This window comes from Pseudophryne corroboree, chromosome 4, assembly GCF_028390025.1.
Source record: "Pseudophryne corroboree isolate aPseCor3 chromosome 4, aPseCor3.hap2, whole genome shotgun sequence".
NCBI classification, from domain to species: Eukaryota; Metazoa; Chordata; class Amphibia; order Anura; family Myobatrachidae; genus Pseudophryne; species Pseudophryne corroboree.
This window is the reverse complement of record NC_086447.1, coordinates 416,261,699-416,279,586: the sequence shown is the minus strand read 5'-3', so window position 1 is coordinate 416,279,586 and position 17,888 is coordinate 416,261,699. Positions and strand designations below refer to the sequence as shown.

The following is a 17,888-nucleotide window of genomic DNA, read 5'->3' as shown; positions in this document are numbered from 1 at the left end:
TTTCCAAGCCTTTTCAAATAAAGCGTTCAGCTCATGTGATGGGGGAAATGTTACCTCAGGTTTCTTCCCCTTAAACATACAGACCAGTGTGTCCGGGACAGACGGGTCCTCTGTGATATGTAATACATCTTTTATTGCAACATTCATGTATTGAATACTCTTTGCCAGCCTTGGGTGCAACTTTGCCTCATCACAGTCGACACTGTAGTCGGTATCAGTGTCTGCTATCTGGGTAAAGGGACGTTTTTGGGACCCTGAAGGGTCTTGTGACACAGTAAGAGCCATGGAGTGACTCACTGGTTGGCATTTGGACTCTGCTTTGTCCAATCTCTTATGTAATAAAGCCACATTTGCATTCAAAACATTCCACATGTCAACCCAATTAGCCGTCGGCGGTGCCTCCAGAGACAATACTACCATCTACTCTGCATGATCCCTAGAAGAGCCTTCCGCTTCAGACATGTCGACACACACGTACTGACACCCCACACACACTGGGATATATGGATATGGGGACAGACCCACAATAAGGCCCTTTGGAGAGACAGAGAGAAAGTATGCCAGCTCACACCCAGCACCCTCAAACAAAGTCCCAGACTAGTAAGCGCTTTTATAATAATACATTTTGCACCAAATTAATGTGCCCCCCCTCGTTTTGCACCCTGTTACTTGTGTACAGCAGGGGAAGAGTCCGGGAGCAGCTTCTCTGCAGCAAGCTGTGGAGAAAATGGCGCTGGTTAGAGCTGAGGGAACAAGCTCTGCCCCCTCGATGGCGGGCTTCGGTCCCGCTGTTTCTTTATACTGGCGGGGCTTTATATACTGCCTCAGCAGTATCTATACTTGTGCCAGCCTATATATGAGGTAAAAATAGCTGCCCAGGGCGCCCCCCCTGCGCCCTGCACCCTTGGTGTGCCGTTGTGTGTGCGTGTGGGAGCAATGGCGCGCAGCGCGACCGCTGCGCGGTACCTCACAAAGATCTGAAGTCTTCTGCCGCCTTTGAAGTCTTCTTGCTTCCTATACTCACCCGGCTTCTATCTTCCGGCTCTGCGAGGAGGACGGCGGCGCGGCTCTGGGACGAACAGCGAGGACGACACCTGTGTTCCGACCCTCTGGAGCTAATGGTGTCCAGTAGCCTAAAAAGCAGAGCCTATCAGTAAAGTAGGTCTGCTCATCTCCCCACAGTCCCACGATGCAGGGAGCCTGTTGCCAGCAGTGCTCCCTGAAAATAAAAAACCTAACAAAAGTCTTTTCTAGAGAAACTCAGTAGAGCTCCCCTAGTTTGTGACCAGTCTCCTCTGGGCACAGAATCTAACTGAGGTCTGGAGGAGGGGCATAGAGGGAGGAGCCAGCTCACGCCCATTAAAAGGTCTTAGAGTGCCCATGTCTCCTGTGGAGCCAGTCTATACCCCCCATGGTCCTTACAGAGTCCCCAGCATCCTCTAGGACGTAAGAGAAAAAGGGGAGAACAAAAGCTCTGCGGCATGCAATTATTAGCGGAGTATAAGGTTGCTGTTTCATTAAAGCCAGGTATGTATAAGGATTTCTAACACCATAACAGGAGTCAGTGCTTGTGCTGAATTGTGCATACTGGTGTGCTATCATCAGATCAAATGCTGGCTATATTTACGATACTAACATCACAAATTCTAAGTAAGATAACTTCTGTATCATAATAACAGGAACCAGTGCTTGAGTCAAGCTGTGCAATGCTATAATTCAATAACATTGGAATAAGTGCTTGCTTGAGGTGTAACATACATAATATATAAATATATATATATAAAAATACAAGATACATTGTTACCTTTGATCCACTTTTTTGCACAGAGAGAACAGCATTGGAGTGTAAATTGTGCTATTGATGAAACATCAATGTTTACCTGAGGTGAACCTACGTGTATTTGTGATACTATGGAGATTTGTCGATTTTATTCTCAGAGATATTTTGTCCATTAATATTAGTATATCTGTTTTTGTTTGGTCATAAGTGGAACCACTTTTTCCCCCCAGAAAAGAAAAGTTTATTGGAAAGTCTTCTTATGTTACATAGGCCCAAATGTATTAAGCCTTAAAAAGTGATACAGTGGATAGTGATAAAGTGCCAACAAATCAGCTCCTATCATTTTTCAAACACATCCTGTAACATTGCAGGTAGGAAGATGATTGACTGGCACATTATCATGTTTTAAGGCTTAATATATTTGGGCCATAACTACGTAGAATTTGACGGCAGAGAAGAAATACGTGGCCCATCTAATCTGCCCCTTTTTGTACTTTTTGGTAACCTCAACCTTAATTGATCCTTAGTTATTTTTAATTATATTCCCATGCATGTTTAAATTGCTCTACTGTCTTAGCTTCTACCACCTCTGATGGGAGGTTATTCCGCCTATCCACTGCCATTTCTGTAAAGTAATTTTTCATTGTTCCCTTTGAACCTACCACCTTCCAGTTTTAGCATGTGTCCTTGTGTTCTAATGTTGATTAATTTCTGCACAATTTTTGTGGTAAGAAAATGTATTCTTTACTGCTGACGTACAGTCTCATCACTATATAGTTATACCATATTGTCAGGACGCTACCTGAGAGCGATTCTCTGTCTTCTCTCATGACCCCACGTCCCCCCACTTCCATTAACTGTAGGTGTCTCCTAAGGTTCTGTTCTTGGTCCGCTCCTTTTCTCTTTCTATACGTCCTCTTTAGGTGAGCGCATTAGCTCTTTTGACTAAAGCCCAGTACTCACGGGCCGATCAAGGAGAGATGCGTGCTGAGCGAACCGCTCAGCACACATCTCTCCTGCCGCTCAGCACAGCGCGATCTGTGCTGAGCGTGCGGGGGGAGACCGCTCACTTCACCCAGCGGGTGAAGTGAGCGACCCGCTAGATTGGCCTGCATGCAGGCCAATCTAGCAGCGGCGATAGCGATGTGCGGGGCCGCGCATCGCTATCGCCGAGGGGGCTACACACGGAGCGATCCTGCCGATATTCTAAGCAATCTAGTCAGATTGCTTAGAATATCGCTCCGTGAGTACCCCCCTTAACAACAATAATCTTTATACTGATAATACTCAAATCTACCTGTCCTTCTCTGACCTCTCCCCTGCTCTTCTCACTCGTGTATCCAACTGTATCTCTGCTATCTCTTCTTGGATGTCCCAGCGCTTTCTTAAACTTAACACGTCTAAGACTAAGCAGATTATCTTCCCACCCTCCTGCATAACCTCACCTTCCGCAATTGTATTATCTATTGATGGCACTACTATCTCCTCTAGCCCACACATTCAGTACCTCTCACAAACCTATTGTTTTCATCTCAAAAATATTTGCAGGATCAAACCCTCTCACCCAGGATGCCACTAAGGACCTTATCCACTCACTGGTCATCTCCAGACTGGACTAATGTAATCTTCTCCTATCTGGCATCCATGACACATGCCTCTCTCCACTCCAATCTATCCTCAATGCTGCTGCCCAGCTCATCTTTCTCACCAAACATGCTACGTTCACTTCCCTTCTTTTATATGCCCTTCACTGGCTCTCCTTCCCTTCAGAATCCAATTTAAGCTTCTCACACTCACCTACAAAGCCTTCACCCACTCCTCTCCCATTTACTGTACATCTCTGACCTTATCTCCCTTTACACTCCTGGACGTCCTCTTCGCTCAGCTGATGCACGCCGCCTCTCCCGCATACTGATTACCTCTAATATTTCGCACATGCTGCTTCCTTTATCTGAAATTCTCTACCACTCCCCCTCAGACTCTCCACTTCTGTTTAAAACTTCAAACAGGCTCTCAAGCCCCACTTCTTCACCAAACTCTCATCCTAAATCCTCTGTCCCACGCTCACTATCTACCCAATCTATGTCACACCTGTATGTCTGACCCTCCCATTTAGAATGTAAGCTCTCACGAGCAGGGCCCTTTCCCCTGTGCTTTTCCTTCTCTTAAACTATTCCTTATTCCCAACGATGGCACCAAATCCTTGTTTTCTGCCACCGATACTTATTTCAGTGTTGTCTGCTGATGCAGCAATGTTTAAATACCCTGTACTTGTCCTATATTGTCTTGAACTGCAAGTCACTGTTTTCTTGTTTTGTTTACTTGTTTATGTACTCTGTAATTGGCTGCTGCAGATCCCTTGTGGTGCCATATAAAGGATAATATTAATAGTGATTGAGGAATTTGTTACCTTTATGCTGTAAGCAATTTTTTTTTTTTTAATAAATGATGTAGTTTACTTAGAATAAAAAAAGTGCCAATGATTTATTGATCGGTCACTGGGCCTTTTTTTTGTAGGGTGATTTTTGGTGAGGGTATTTTTAGGAATATCCTGGATATATCAATCTCTACAATTGAATACCGTGGGGGATCCAAGTGGAAAGAACATACTGTACAGACACAGTAAAGACGATCCATTGACTTCATCATAGGATTTTATAGCACTTATATATACATTTCATTCGTATAGCGCCCTCTGGTTTTATATATATATATATATAAGTGTGTTTCTACCCTGCCCTGCTTTGTCTGGCCTCACTCCCTATTTATTCTACACTGACCCCACTCTGACAACTGTACCTGCTCAACCCCTGCCACCGCTCCCTTCCGTCCCAAACGCCCCTAATTCTCTCCAATACATCGTCTATCCCACTCCATTGTTTTTTTTTTTTTTGTAGTTTAAACAAATAAAAAAAAAATTGAATACATTTTTTCCAATTTTGATGATTTTTCAAAAATATCACATTATGTAAACAATAGCTATTTGAACTTGAATTTGCAGTTTTGTTAAAAAATTGTTCTGAATCAGATTTAAATTATTTACCCAATTTGCTGATAATAATAATAATAATAATAATAATAAAATTTTGACATTTTGGGGACATTTTGCAAAATGATATTATTAGCCAGTTTGTGTTTGGACTAGGATTGTCATTACTATTCAAGTTCACGTTAATCTGCTTTACCAAGTTCATCAAATATATCTGCATTTCTTATGTATCCACATCTCCAGTATTCATGCAGTTTCCAATAACCTGTGTTTGCTAAAGCTGGGCATACACTATACAATCTGTCAGATCAGGGTGGTTGGAATGAAAATCTGGTAATGGCTGACTACAATTTACAGTCGACCAATTGCTTCCAAACACTGGAAAACGGACAAAACCTGTCGTTCAACTTGGTTAAATCCATGACAGGGTAACTAGCAACTACAATATGCACATTTTAGACCAGGCATTCCCAACCTCGGTCCTCAAGGCACACGAACCATGCAGGTGATAACCAGGCTGCAGCATAGATGGTTAAATCAAAAAAATTGAGGTACTAATTAAGTCACCTGTGCTCAAGTATGGCTATGACTAAAACTTGGTCTGTTAGTGTGCCTGGGGGACCGTAGTTGGGAATGCCTGTTTTAGACTGTAGACAAACTCCTTATATCACAAGAGAGAGTGGAGGGACATACTTTTATATTTTTGAGTCTTCTAGATAAGTGGTTCTCAAGTACCCATAACAGTTCAAATTTTCCAGGTCTCCTCACAGCAAGTGAGCATAATTGAAATAATTTGCTCCACCTGATGGTCTTTTAAAATGTGTCAGTGAGTAATAAATACACCTGTTCAACTGCTCGGTGACCTGGAAAACATGAACTGTTGGGGGTACTTGAGGACCAAGGTTGAGAACCACTGTTCTAGATCAAAAAGGTTCTACTACTCAGTCCTCAGGACCCCCACACAGTTCATGTTTTTCAGGTCACCTGTAGATTTTTAAAATGTGACGGTGATACACAGTGCAAGTGCCGGGTGACCTGGAAAATGTGAACTGTGTGGTGTTTTGAGGACAGAGGGGCAGATGTATTAAGCCTGAAGAAGTGATAAAGCAGTGATAAGTGGAAGGTGATAATGCACCAGCCAGATAGCTCCTAACTACCAATTTACATACAGGAGCTGATTGGCTGGTGCGTTATCATCTTGCACTTATCACTGCTTTATCACTTCTCCAGGCACGAAAGGACAGTCAGCCTTAACCACAATGATGAAACAAAGAACTAAATAAATACATTTGACTGGTTTAAGTAAAAAAAGGACAGTGCAAAATAGCTTAAGGTAACCTTTAGGGCTCAGTTGGAGACCTGCTCGCTAAAAGAAAACTTCTGCTGAAATCTCCTTTGTCAGCACTAACAGAATAAAGTTTTCACAGATACTGTATCAAAAACTAAAGCGGCCTGGACAGAAATCTTAGAATTGACATTGCAATATTTAAATTTGTACAGAATTAACTTGCACACAATAATGTGATAACTGAAACTTTATTAGCACAGGATTCCATGTAATTACAGGTTAACAAAATGTACTGTATCTTGTTTAGAACTCTGTACTAGGTGCTTTAAAAGAAGCATCAATTCTACAACAACCAAGACACTCCAACTTCAAGACTTGTCATCCAACAGGATTTCAATGAACAAATTATTTTCATCCAAAGATGTGACATTTTCATACACTGTAGAATAAAATAAAAACAGACAATTGGTAAATGTGTATCATAGGTGATAAGCAATCGGGTCTTTTTGGTTTAATTGTGTGGTGTCCCAGCAGTAGTATTATCAATCAGGTAGCGCAATGGGGACATTAGCAGATTAGCAAAAAAGTCAGTCCATTTCATGAGGGAGATATTTGGCTCAAGACTTTCCAGTTCTGTTTAACCATGCACAGATCAGTAGAATAAAAATGTAAGTGGAAAATCCAGAACCAAATGTCTCCTTTATGTAATGGGTCAGAAAGGTATGCCTGTAGGGGGAAATGACAGAGTAAAGCAGGCAGGCTTGCAAAAGAAGACTGTATAAATCCAAAGGACGAAAAGACTGCGCTCCAAAACAGTAGTGCTGCTGAAGGAAACCACTGGTGGATAAAGCATACACACAAGATCTTTGAATGTGACAGCACCAGCTGCTTCGTAGGTTCTCTGAAAGATATGGGCTAGGTGACTCGACCCGAGGAAAGAGGACGCCTATACTGATCCAGTGCTTTGGGAGTACTATTCGGGAGTTTTTGCATCAGGACCTGGAACAATATCTGACTTTTGACCTTCAAAGGATCCCAGGGGTGCGCACAATAGCAAGAACTTGAATTATTTCTGAGGCTTGCAAAAGGTAAAATAAGTCAATCAGAATTGGGATGGTGGGGGGAACACAGCAGGGGAGAAGGTTACAGATGCAAAGGCCTCTTATGGGAAAACCTCTACATTAACACACAAAGGCTAAAGTATAACATGCAGAAATGTCCGAGAGAGCAGATATGATCGCCTAGCACCTTTTAAAGGTTCCACATGCTTCCTTGTGTTGGCATACTGTACAATCAATCTGCAATTACAAATGTAGTTTGCCGTTCACAGTACTACAGAAAATGTGCAGAGTGAAAAAGTATACATAACAGCACAATTCTTTTTCCCCTTAATGAAAGTCTAGGCACAACTGAAGTAAAAGCAAGGGAAAAAATAATTTGATTAATTTCAAATAAATAATTCTTCAGCAAGTTAGCAACATCTGAAAATTGGTATCACTGTCTGCGCGGCCCCAAAGCTAACTATATTGTCGTGGAAAACATATTGGTGAAAGAACCACAAATTATTACCAAATCAAGCCAATCTGTTGTGTTGCATATTTGTGGAGACCACTATCAATTCACTAAAATTACACAATTGTTTAATACAGAGGTTCTCAAACGTGGTCCTCAAGACATCCCAATGGTTCAGGTTTTATGTATATCCATTGCTCAGCATAGACAGTTAAATCAAACTGAGGTGCAAATTAAGTCACCTGTGACCAAGCATTGATAAACTTAAAACTTGGGACTGTTGGGGTGCTTTGAGGACCGCGTTTGAGAACTTTTTTAAGAGCAAAAGAATAAATACTGTGAGGGGCATTTCTGCTGCAGTGTACGTTGTAAAATAGGGCAACTAGAAACATTTTGTACGAAGTAATATGTACCCATTAGTGCTGAAATACATGTTAAGCAGGTTTACAGTTGGACCCGTTGTTTCCAATTCTAGCATACCTAGTCTTGTTTTTACTTGTATTAAGATGCATTGTAGTTTTGGAACATCTCTTACTCCAATTACTTCCCAAACACAAGTAAAAGTGTTGTTTAACGTGTGTGAAAGACATACATTTAATATTGGTTTTCAAAATGCAGATTAAACGTCAGTGGTAGAAAGACTTAAAGAGCATATAAAACTATGGGGGTCATTCCGAGTTGTTCGCTCGGTAAAAATCTTCGCATCGCAGCGATTTTCCGCTTAATGCGCAATGTCCGCACTGCGACTGCGCCAAGTAAATTTGCTATGCAGTTAGGATTTTTACTCACGGCTTTTTCTTCGTTCTGGCGATCGTAATGTGATTGACAAGACATGGGTGTTACTGGGCGGAAACAGGCCGTTTTATGGGCGTGTGGGAAAAAACGCAACCGTTTCCGGGAAAAACGCAGGAGTGGCCGGAGAAACGGGGGAGTGTCTGGGCGAACGCTGGGTGTGTTTGTGACGTCAAACCAGGAACGACAAGCACTGAAATGATCGCAGATGCCGAGTAAGTCTGGAGCTACTCAGAAACTGCTACGAGGTGTGTAATCGCAATATTGCGAATATATCGTTCGCAATTTTAAGAAGCTAAGATTCACTCCCAGTAGGCGGCGGCTTAGCATGAGCAAATCTGCTAAAATCCGCTTGCGAGCGAACAACTCGGAATGACCCCCTATGTGTGTTGTGTATGAGAAAGGTTAGTGCTTGCTTCCTTTTTTATCTGCTTCTTGGCAGATACCAAAAAATGTTAACTGTCAAGATAACCTGGCTATACAAATTAAACTACTCTGTACATACTGTATTGATACCGTAGAAAAACACTGCATTATTAATTTTATAGACAGAAGTACTATCATACTTGGACATTAATTGTCACGCCATCGTCCTTTACGGGGAAGCAAGTCTCGTTCGCCATCTTTTCTCTTCTTAAACTCCTCATACCTCTCAGCCATATCTAACAAATCCTTTGGAACTTCCTGAAAATATTAACGTACAGAACTGTGACACAAGTATATGTAAAAGGAATACACTAGGTTAAAAGCAGATCTAGACGTTATGGTAAGAACTTACCGTTGATAATGTAATTTCTCTTATGTCCACAGGTATCCACAGGATAACATTGGGATATGGTTGAGCAACAGCGGAAATGGCACCAACACGGTCACGAGCTTTCTGGCCTCCCAGGATGCATCGGGGGTTCACCATATAGTCCCGCCCACTGACTCAGTCAAATCAGTTCTTTCCACAGCAATTTAGGCAGGAGCATCAGGTAGAAACCTATTTAGGCGATAAGAACACACATGCACACCCTTCCATACAACAGGGAAGGGTTTAATGATTGTCAAGATCCTCAAATCCGGTGCGTCAGGGTGGGATCCCTGTGGACATAAGAGAAATCACGTTATCAACGGTAAGTTCTTACCATAACGTCTATTTCTCTGGCTGGGTCCACAGGATTATCCACAGGATAACATTGGGATTCCCAAAGCCAATTTCAGTGGTGGGGACGCTCCTGATTACACAGGAACACCTTTCGCCCGAAGTCTGCGTCATGAGAGGCAAAAGTATCCAAGGCATAATGTCTAATGAATGTGTTTATGGAAGACCATGTGGCTGCCTTACAAATCTGTTCTGCTGAAGCACCCTGTTGTGCTGCCCATGAAGGACCTACCTTACGTGTAGAGTGAGCAGAAACATTAGCCGGAGTAGGGAGATCTGCATGAGAATAAGCTTCTGATATTACCATTCGGAGCCATCTCGCCAGCGTCTGTTTACTAGCAGGCCATCCTCTTCTATGAAATCCGTAGAGGATGAAGAGAGAATCTGTTTTCCTGATGGCACTAGTACGATCTACGTAGATTCTTAATGCTCGGACTACGTCCAGCGACGCTTCTCCCGCAGAAAGTCCCGATACCTGAAAAGCTGGGACTACAATCTCTTCATTCAGTTGAAATTTTGAAACCACCTTCGGAAGATAACCAGATCTAGTTCTGAGAACTGCTCTGTCTGGGAAAAAAACTTAGGAAAGGAGACTTACACGATAACGCTCCTAAATCTGACACTCTTCTGGCTGACGCCATTGCCAGTTGAAAAAGTACTTTAGCCGTTAACCCCTTAAGATCTGCTCTCTTAAGTGGTTCAAACGGAGGTCCCTGAAGGAATTTAAGAACTAAATTCAAATCCCAGGGAGCTGCAGGAGGAACAAATGGAGGTTGAATATGTACCACTCCCTGAAAGAAAGTACATCCTGTAAATCAGCAATCTTACAGTTAACGCTGATACTTGAACTCTCAAGAAAGCTACCTTCAAACCTTTATCCAATCCTGCTTGAAGGAAATCCAAAATCCTGGATACTTTGAAAGATCTTGGATTCAAACTTTTTTCAGTACACCAATGATTATAGGCTTGCCATATTCTATGACACACACGAGCTGAAGAAGGCTTTCTTGCTCTGAGCATAGTTTGGATTACTTGTTTTGAAAATCATCTAGCTTCTAAGATAGAGGTTTCAACAGCCACGCCGTCAAAGACAGGCGATCCAGATGGCTGTGACAACAAGGACCCTGCATTAGCAGATCTGGACGTTGAGGGAGCAGTATCGGTGCTTCCACGGACATTCTCAGTAGATCTGTGTACTAATGCCTTCTTGGCCAAGCTGGAGCTATTAGAATTATTGCTCCCTTTGCTTGCTTTATCTTTCTCACTACTCTGGGTAACAAAGATATTGGAGGGAACAGATACGCCAGATGAAATTTCCATTCTACTGACACTGCGTCTACAAGGACCACTCCTGGATCCTTTGTTCTCGATCTGTACCTCAGAACTTTGTTGTTTAGACGAGACACCATGAGGTCTATCTCTGGTAGACCCCATCTGTTCACTATTGTCTGAAACACATCTGGGTGTAATGCCCATTCGGTTTCCTGAATGGTGTGTCGACTGAGAAAATCTGCTTCCCAGTTCAGAACACCTGGGACAAATACTGCTGACAATGCTGGAAGATGAAGTTCTGCCCATCTCAGAATGGGAGTTACTTCCTCCATCAATCTTTTGCTGCGAGTTCCTCCTTGATGATTGAGGTACGCTACTGCTGTCGCATTGTCTGAGCGGATCTGGACCGGTCTTCCTTGCAGACTGTCCTTTGCCTGAACTAGAGCCATATAAATGGCCCTTATCTCCAACAGATTTATTGGCAGGCGACTTTCCCTTACGGTCCATTTTCCCTGGAACTAAAGGCTTCCGAGTACCGCCCCCCCAGCCTTGCAGACTGGCATCTGTTGTCAGGACTTGCCATTCCTTTATCCAAAAGGGTCTCCCCTTGTTTAAATAGTCTGTCTGTAGCCACCACGCTAGAGACCTCTTTACGTTTACTGGAAACTTTATCATCTGCTTTTTTATCGTCTGATGATTTCCGTTCCATTTGGTCAGAATAAGGTGCTGCAATGATCTGAAGTGGAATTGCGCATATTCCACCATGTCGAAGGTTGATACCATCAGACCCAACAGTCGCATTGCTGCATGGACTGGCATTCTCTGGGCGTGCAACGCTTCCTGAGCCATGACCTGCACCTTGACTATCTTTTTCTCTGGTAAGAGAACTTTCTGTAGGTCTGTATCCAATATGGCCCCCAAATGAACCATCCGCTGTGACGGATTCAGAGACGACTTTTCCCAATTTATGAGCCACCCGTGTCTCTGTAAACAAACTGTTGTCTGTTGAAGATGGCTCAAAAGTAACTCCTGCGATTGTGCTAGGATTAACAGGTCGTCGAGGTATGGGAATATTCTTATCCCCTGTTTGCGCAGACAAGCTGCCATAACCACCATAATCTTGGTAAACACCCTGGGTGCTGTTGCTAGCCCGAAGGGCAAAGCTTGGAACTGAAAATTTTCCTGGCGGATGGCAAACCTGAGGTAACACTGATGAGACAGTGCTATAGGCACATGTAGGTAAGCATCCCTTACATACAGAGATACCATGTAATCTCCCGGTTCCATAGCCAACATTATGGAGCGTAATGTCTCCATGTGGAACTTTGGGATCCAAATGTATTTGTTTAACATTTTCAGATTGAGAATTGGTCGAAATGACCCATTCGGCTTCTGGATCAGAAATAGATTGGAGTAAAACCCCTGTCCCCTTTGTTATGGAGGTACTGGGACAATTACACCTGACTGCAGTAACTTTTGGACTGCTTCTTGCAGGGCATTGGCCTTCGACTCTATACGAGACGGGCTGGTGCAAAAAAATCTTTGAGGAGGCTGCCTCCTGAATGGGAACCCATACCCCTGAGATACCACCTTCTGCACCCAAGCATCTGTCGTCGACTGTTGCCATATGTGTGCAAAATGAAGGAGTCGGCCCCCAACCCTGGAATCCTCCAGGCGGAGGCCCGTCTCTTCAGGCTGATGGTTTCTATTCAGGCTTGGAAGCTGGCTTTCTACTAGCCCATTGCTTTCTACCCCATGCCGATCTATTGGACTGGGGCTGCTTAGACTCCTCTTTAGCTTTCGCTTTGCCACCGAAATGAGCAAAACTTTGAACCCCTAGTCTTAGGGTTATAAGTAGCCGGAAATCTGACCTTTTTTGATTCAGCCTCTGATTCTAGGATATCAGATAATGGTTTCCCAAACAATATATTACCAATGAAAGGCAATGCTTCCAATTCTTTCTTGGATTCCGCATCTGCTTTCCAGGTACGTAGCCAAACTGCTCTACGAGCGGCTATTGTCAAGGCGGAAGCTTTAGAAGCAACTGTACCCATATCAATTGCTGCTTCTTCCAAGTATTGGGCAGATTATCTTAAACGGCTTAAAAGATCCTCTTGCTCCCTATTAGGAGAAGAGAGGCCATTCTCTAGTTCCTCTATCCATTCGTCCATTGCCTTTGCTACCCAGGCCGAAGCCATAGCAGGTCTTACCACTGCTCCTACTAGAGAAAATACATTTTTCAAGAAACTATCTACCCTTTTGTCTGTGACATCATTTAGTGAGGTAGATGACAGTGGTAAAGCAGATTTATGCACGAGTCGCAGTACATGTGCATCTACTTTTGGAGGAACTTCTCTTTTCGAACAATCCACAGCTGGAAATTGATAATAAGAATTCCATCTTTTCGGAATCTTATACTTCTTACTGGGTGTCGCCCAAGACTCATCCATCACTTCCGTCAGCTCATCTGACGCTGGGAATTCAGTTTTAACTGTCTTTGTTCGTTTAAACACAGGTGCTTTAGATTGTGACACTGTCTTGGCTGGCTCTTCCAAGGAGAGAACAGCCTTCACAGCGTCAATAAGTTCAGCTACATCCTCTGAACTAAAACTCTGCGACTGATCATCATACGGAGTATTTGAATATACTGTATCATCATCTGTTGTATCATCTTGTGTAGTCTGCCACATAGACATATCTGTCTTAGTCTTACCTGTCCCTTGGTTACTTGTAGAGGCTACTGGAACCAAGCCGTAGGAAGGGAGCGGCATGTATGGGTTAATAGTGTAACCTAACCCCTGAGGTGGTGCTACCGGAGATGACCTGTCCGCTACTGAAGATAAAGTCTTTGCGAACATATTCCATGGTGCTCTGTTGGTGGTTGAACCAACTCCTGTTTTTTACTTTGCTGAAAAGCAAAACAGTTCGCACACAACCCCTCATAATTGACCAATTGGTCCATACCAATAAACCCTGTCTTACAAGATAAGCATGTTAGGGATGTAGGAGTGCCTGATAAATTCTCCTCGTCACTTTTGCCGCTAACAGACATGGTAATAATCTGTTAATGACTACACAATTTGTGACTGAAAAGCACCTATATATGGATATATAGAAGTGAGATCAATCTGACCACAACCGTGCACCTGAATTGAGGGTCAGAACAGGACTGACAACATAGAAAAGTCAGCACACATACTAGCAGTCAGTCACATGTTAAGGCATTAGACATTGTCATATGAGAATACAACTCCCATAATAACTTACAAGTAGGTAGGAAAATTGTACTTCTGTTTAAACTGGTTCTTTTTCAAATATAACATGCAGAAAACACAGTAATATACAGATCTCATATGCAATATGTACTAAAAATTAACAATTCATACTAACAAGCAGAGAGAATTTTTAGTACTGTATACCCTTCCTCCGTAGAGCGGGATACAGGGAGACTCACCACACTTCCATATCCAAGAAAATGCGCTCGCAAGACGCTGAGTGGATTCAGACGCTACTGATGTACACTACCGCTCCTGATAACGGACACAGTCGCTCACTGACGGACACAGACGCTCAGCGACTTCCACGTGTATGCAGACGCGAAGGCCTTCGACTCGGTCTAGGCGGGATCTCTAGTGTACACAACCGCAGCATCTAAGCTGCGACCGAGTACCCTCGTGGTAGCGTCTGAGACGGAAGTGAGGTCATTTAGTTCATGGACGGGAGATGCACGAAAACTGGTCATGAACTCGGAGGAGGGGTGGCCAGGAGAGCGTCTGAATCCACCTGTTGACTTAAACTCTAAGGATCGCGGCCTTTACCTAGTCCTGGCGCCTATGATCCCTAGAGCGTAGCGCTGTCACACTCGAGATGTGCGGCGCATCAACACACTGTTTGTAGTCTCCACCAATACAGTGTAGCTGTGTCCGGACCCCTCTAGTAAGAGGAAATCCATAGACTTACCTTCCCCCCATGCTCCGGCCACAGCCTGGTTACGTCTGCTGGACCTGCTCAAGAACATCCGACACAGACGCCCGTTGAGACAGCACTATACCGCGAAGGTAAGCGTTGTTGCGACCCGGTGGGGAGTTGTTGGAGCGACTCTTTCCAATATGCGTTTAAGACGCTGTTAAGAAAAGTCGCTCAAAAAAATAAGAATTTACTCACCGGTAATTCTATTTCTCGTAGTCCGTAGTGGATACTGGGACTCCGTAAGGACCATGGGGAATAGTGGCTCCGCAGGAGACTGGGCACAACTATAAAGAAAGCTTTAGGTCTAACTGGTGTGCACTGGCTCCTCCCACTATGACCCTCCTCCAGACTTCAGTTAGGATACTGTGCCCGGAAGAGCTGACACAAGAAGGAAGGATTTTGAATCCCGGGTAAGACTCATACCAGCCACACCAATCACACCGTATAACTCGTGATACAATACCCAGTTAACAGTATGATAACAACTGAGCCTCTCAATAGATGGCTCAACAATAACCCTTTAGTTAAGCAAGTATTGCAGACAATCCGCACTTGGGATGGGCGCCCAGCATCCACTACGGACTACGAGAAATAGAATTACCGGTGAGTAAATTCTTATTTTCTGACGTCCTAAGTGGATGCTGGGACTCCGTAAGGACCATGGGGATTATACCAAAGCTCCCAAACGGGCGGGAGAGTGCGGATGACTCTGCAGCACCGAATGGGCAAACTCTAGGTCCTCCTCAGCCAGGGTGTCAAACTTGTAGAATTTAGCAAACGTGTTTGACCCCGACCAAGTAGCTGCTCGGCAAAGTTGAAGAGCCGAGACCCCTCGGGCAGCCGCCCAAGAAGAGCCCACCTTCCTCGTGGAATGGGCTTTCACTGATTTAGGATGCGGCAGTCCAGCCGCAGAATGTGCAAGCTGAATCGTACTACAGATCCAGCGAGCAATAGTCTGCTTTGAAGCAGGTGCACCCAACTTGGTGGGCGCATACAGGATAAATAGCGAGTCAGTATTTCTGACTCCAGCTGTCCTGGAAACATATATTTTCAGGGCCCTGACTACGTCCAACAACTTGGAAGCCTCCAAGTCTTTTGTAGCCGCAGGCACCACAATAGGTTGGTTCAGATGAAACGCTGATACCACTTTAGGGAGAAACTGGGGACGAGTCCTCAATTCTGCCCTATCCATATGGAAAATCAGATAAGGGCTTTTACATGACAAAGCTGCCAATTCTGATACACGCCTGGCCGAAGCCAAGGCCAACAACATGACCACTTTCCACGTGAGATATTTCAAATCCACGGTTTTCAGTGGCTCAAACCAATGTGACTTTAGGAAATCCAACACCACGTTGAGATCCCAAGGTGCCACTGGAGGCACAAAAGGGGGCTGAATATGCAGCACTCCCTTAACAAAAGTCTGAACTTCAGGTAGTGAAGCCAGTTCTCTCTGGAAGAAAATCGATAGAGCCGAAATCTGGACCTTAATGGAACCCAATTTAAGGCCCATAGTCACCCCTGACTATAGGAAGTGCAGGAAACGGCCCAGCTGAAATTCCTCCGTTGGGGCCTTCCTGGCCTCACACCACGCTACATATTTTCGCCATATGCGGTGATAATGGTTTGCGGTTACTTCTTTCCTAGCCTTAATCAGCGTAGGAATGACTTCCTCCGGAATGCCCTTTTCCTTCAGGATCCGGTGTTCAACCGCCATGCCGTCAAACGCAGCCGCGGTAAGTCTTGGAACAGACAGGGCCCCTGCAGCAGCAGGTCTTGTCTGAGCGGTAGAGGCCATGGGTCCTCTGAGATCATTTCTTGAAGTTCCGGGTACCAAGCTCTTCTTGGCCAATCCGTAACAATGAGTATAGTTCTTACTCCTCTTCTCCGTATTATCCTCAGTACCTTTGGTATGAGAGGAATAGGAGGGAACACATAAACCGACCGGTACACCCACGGTGTCACTAGAGCGTCCACAGCTATCGCCTGCGGGTCTCTTGACCTGGCGCAATACTTTTCTAGCTTTTTGTTTAGGCGGGACGCCATCATGTCCACCTGTGGCCTTTCCCAACGGTTTACAATCATTTGGAAGACTTCCGGATGAAGTCCCCAATCTCCCGGGTGGAGGTCGTGCCTGCTGAGGAAGTCTGCTTCCCAGTTGTCCACTCCCGGAATGAACACTGCTGACAGTGCTAACACGTGATTTTTCGCCCATCGGAGAAACCTTGTGGCTTCTGCCATTGCCGTCCTGCTTCTCGTGCCGCCCTGTCGGTTTACATGGGCGACCGCCGTGATGTTGTCTGACTGGATCAGTACCGGCTGGTTTTGAAGCAGGGGTTTTGCCTGACTTAGGGCATTGTAAATGGCCCCTAGTTCCAGAATATTTATGTGCAGGGAAGTCTCCTGACTTGACCATAGTCCTTGGAAGTTTCTTCCCTGTGTGACTGCCCCCCAGCCTCGAAGGCTGGCATCCGTGGTCACCAGGACCCAGTCCTGTATGCCGAATCTGCGGCCTTCTTGAAGATGAGCACTCTGCAGCCACCACAGCAGAGACACCCTTGTCCATGGAGACAGGGTTATCAGTCGATGCATCTGAAGATGTGATCCGGACCCCTTGTCCAACAGGTCCCACTGAAAAGTTCTTGCATGAAACCTGCCGAATGGAATCGCTTCGTAGGAAGCTACCATTTTCCCCAGGACCCGCGTGCAGTGATGCACCGACACCTGTTTTGGTTTTAGGAGGCCTCTGACTAGAGATGACAGCTCCTTGGCCTTCTCCTCCGGGAGAAACACTTTTTTCTGTTCTGTGTCCAGAACCATCCCCAGGAACAGTAGGCGTGTCGTAGGGACCAGCTGTAACTTTGGGATGTTTAGAATCCAGCCGTGCTGTTGTAGCACTTCCCGAGATAGTGCTACCCCGAATAATAACTGCTCTCTGGACCTCGCCTTTATCAGGAGATCGTCCAAGTACGGGATAATTAAAACTCCCTTCTTTCGAAGGAGTATCATCATTTCGGCCATTACCTTGGTAAAGACCCTCGGAGCCGTGGATAGACCGAACGGCAACGTCTGGAATTGGTAATGACAATCCTGTACCACAAATCTGAGGTACTCCTGGTGAGGATGGTAAATGGGGACA

At 44.6% G+C, this 17,888-nt stretch overlaps 1 protein-coding gene across 2 annotated transcripts in view; it reads right to left on the bottom strand.

Annotated features, from left to right (window-relative positions):
* Window positions 1-6,289: 6,289 nt before the first annotated feature.
* The window catches only part of LOC134909670 (probable ATP-dependent RNA helicase DDX43), a 575,661-nt gene continuing 564,062 nt past the window's right edge, over window positions 6,290-17,888 (bottom strand). For both annotated transcript variants that reach the window (XM_063916810.1, XM_063916811.1), the window contains 2 exons: window positions 8,928-9,045; window positions 6,290-6,496 (listed from right to left, as the gene is read on the bottom strand). In XM_063916810.1, coding sequence (XP_063772880.1) covers window positions 8,935-9,045 — 111 coding nt within the window. In that variant the 3' untranslated portion in view covers window positions 6,290-6,496; window positions 8,928-8,934. The remainder of the gene's footprint in view (window positions 6,497-8,927; window positions 9,046-17,888) is intronic.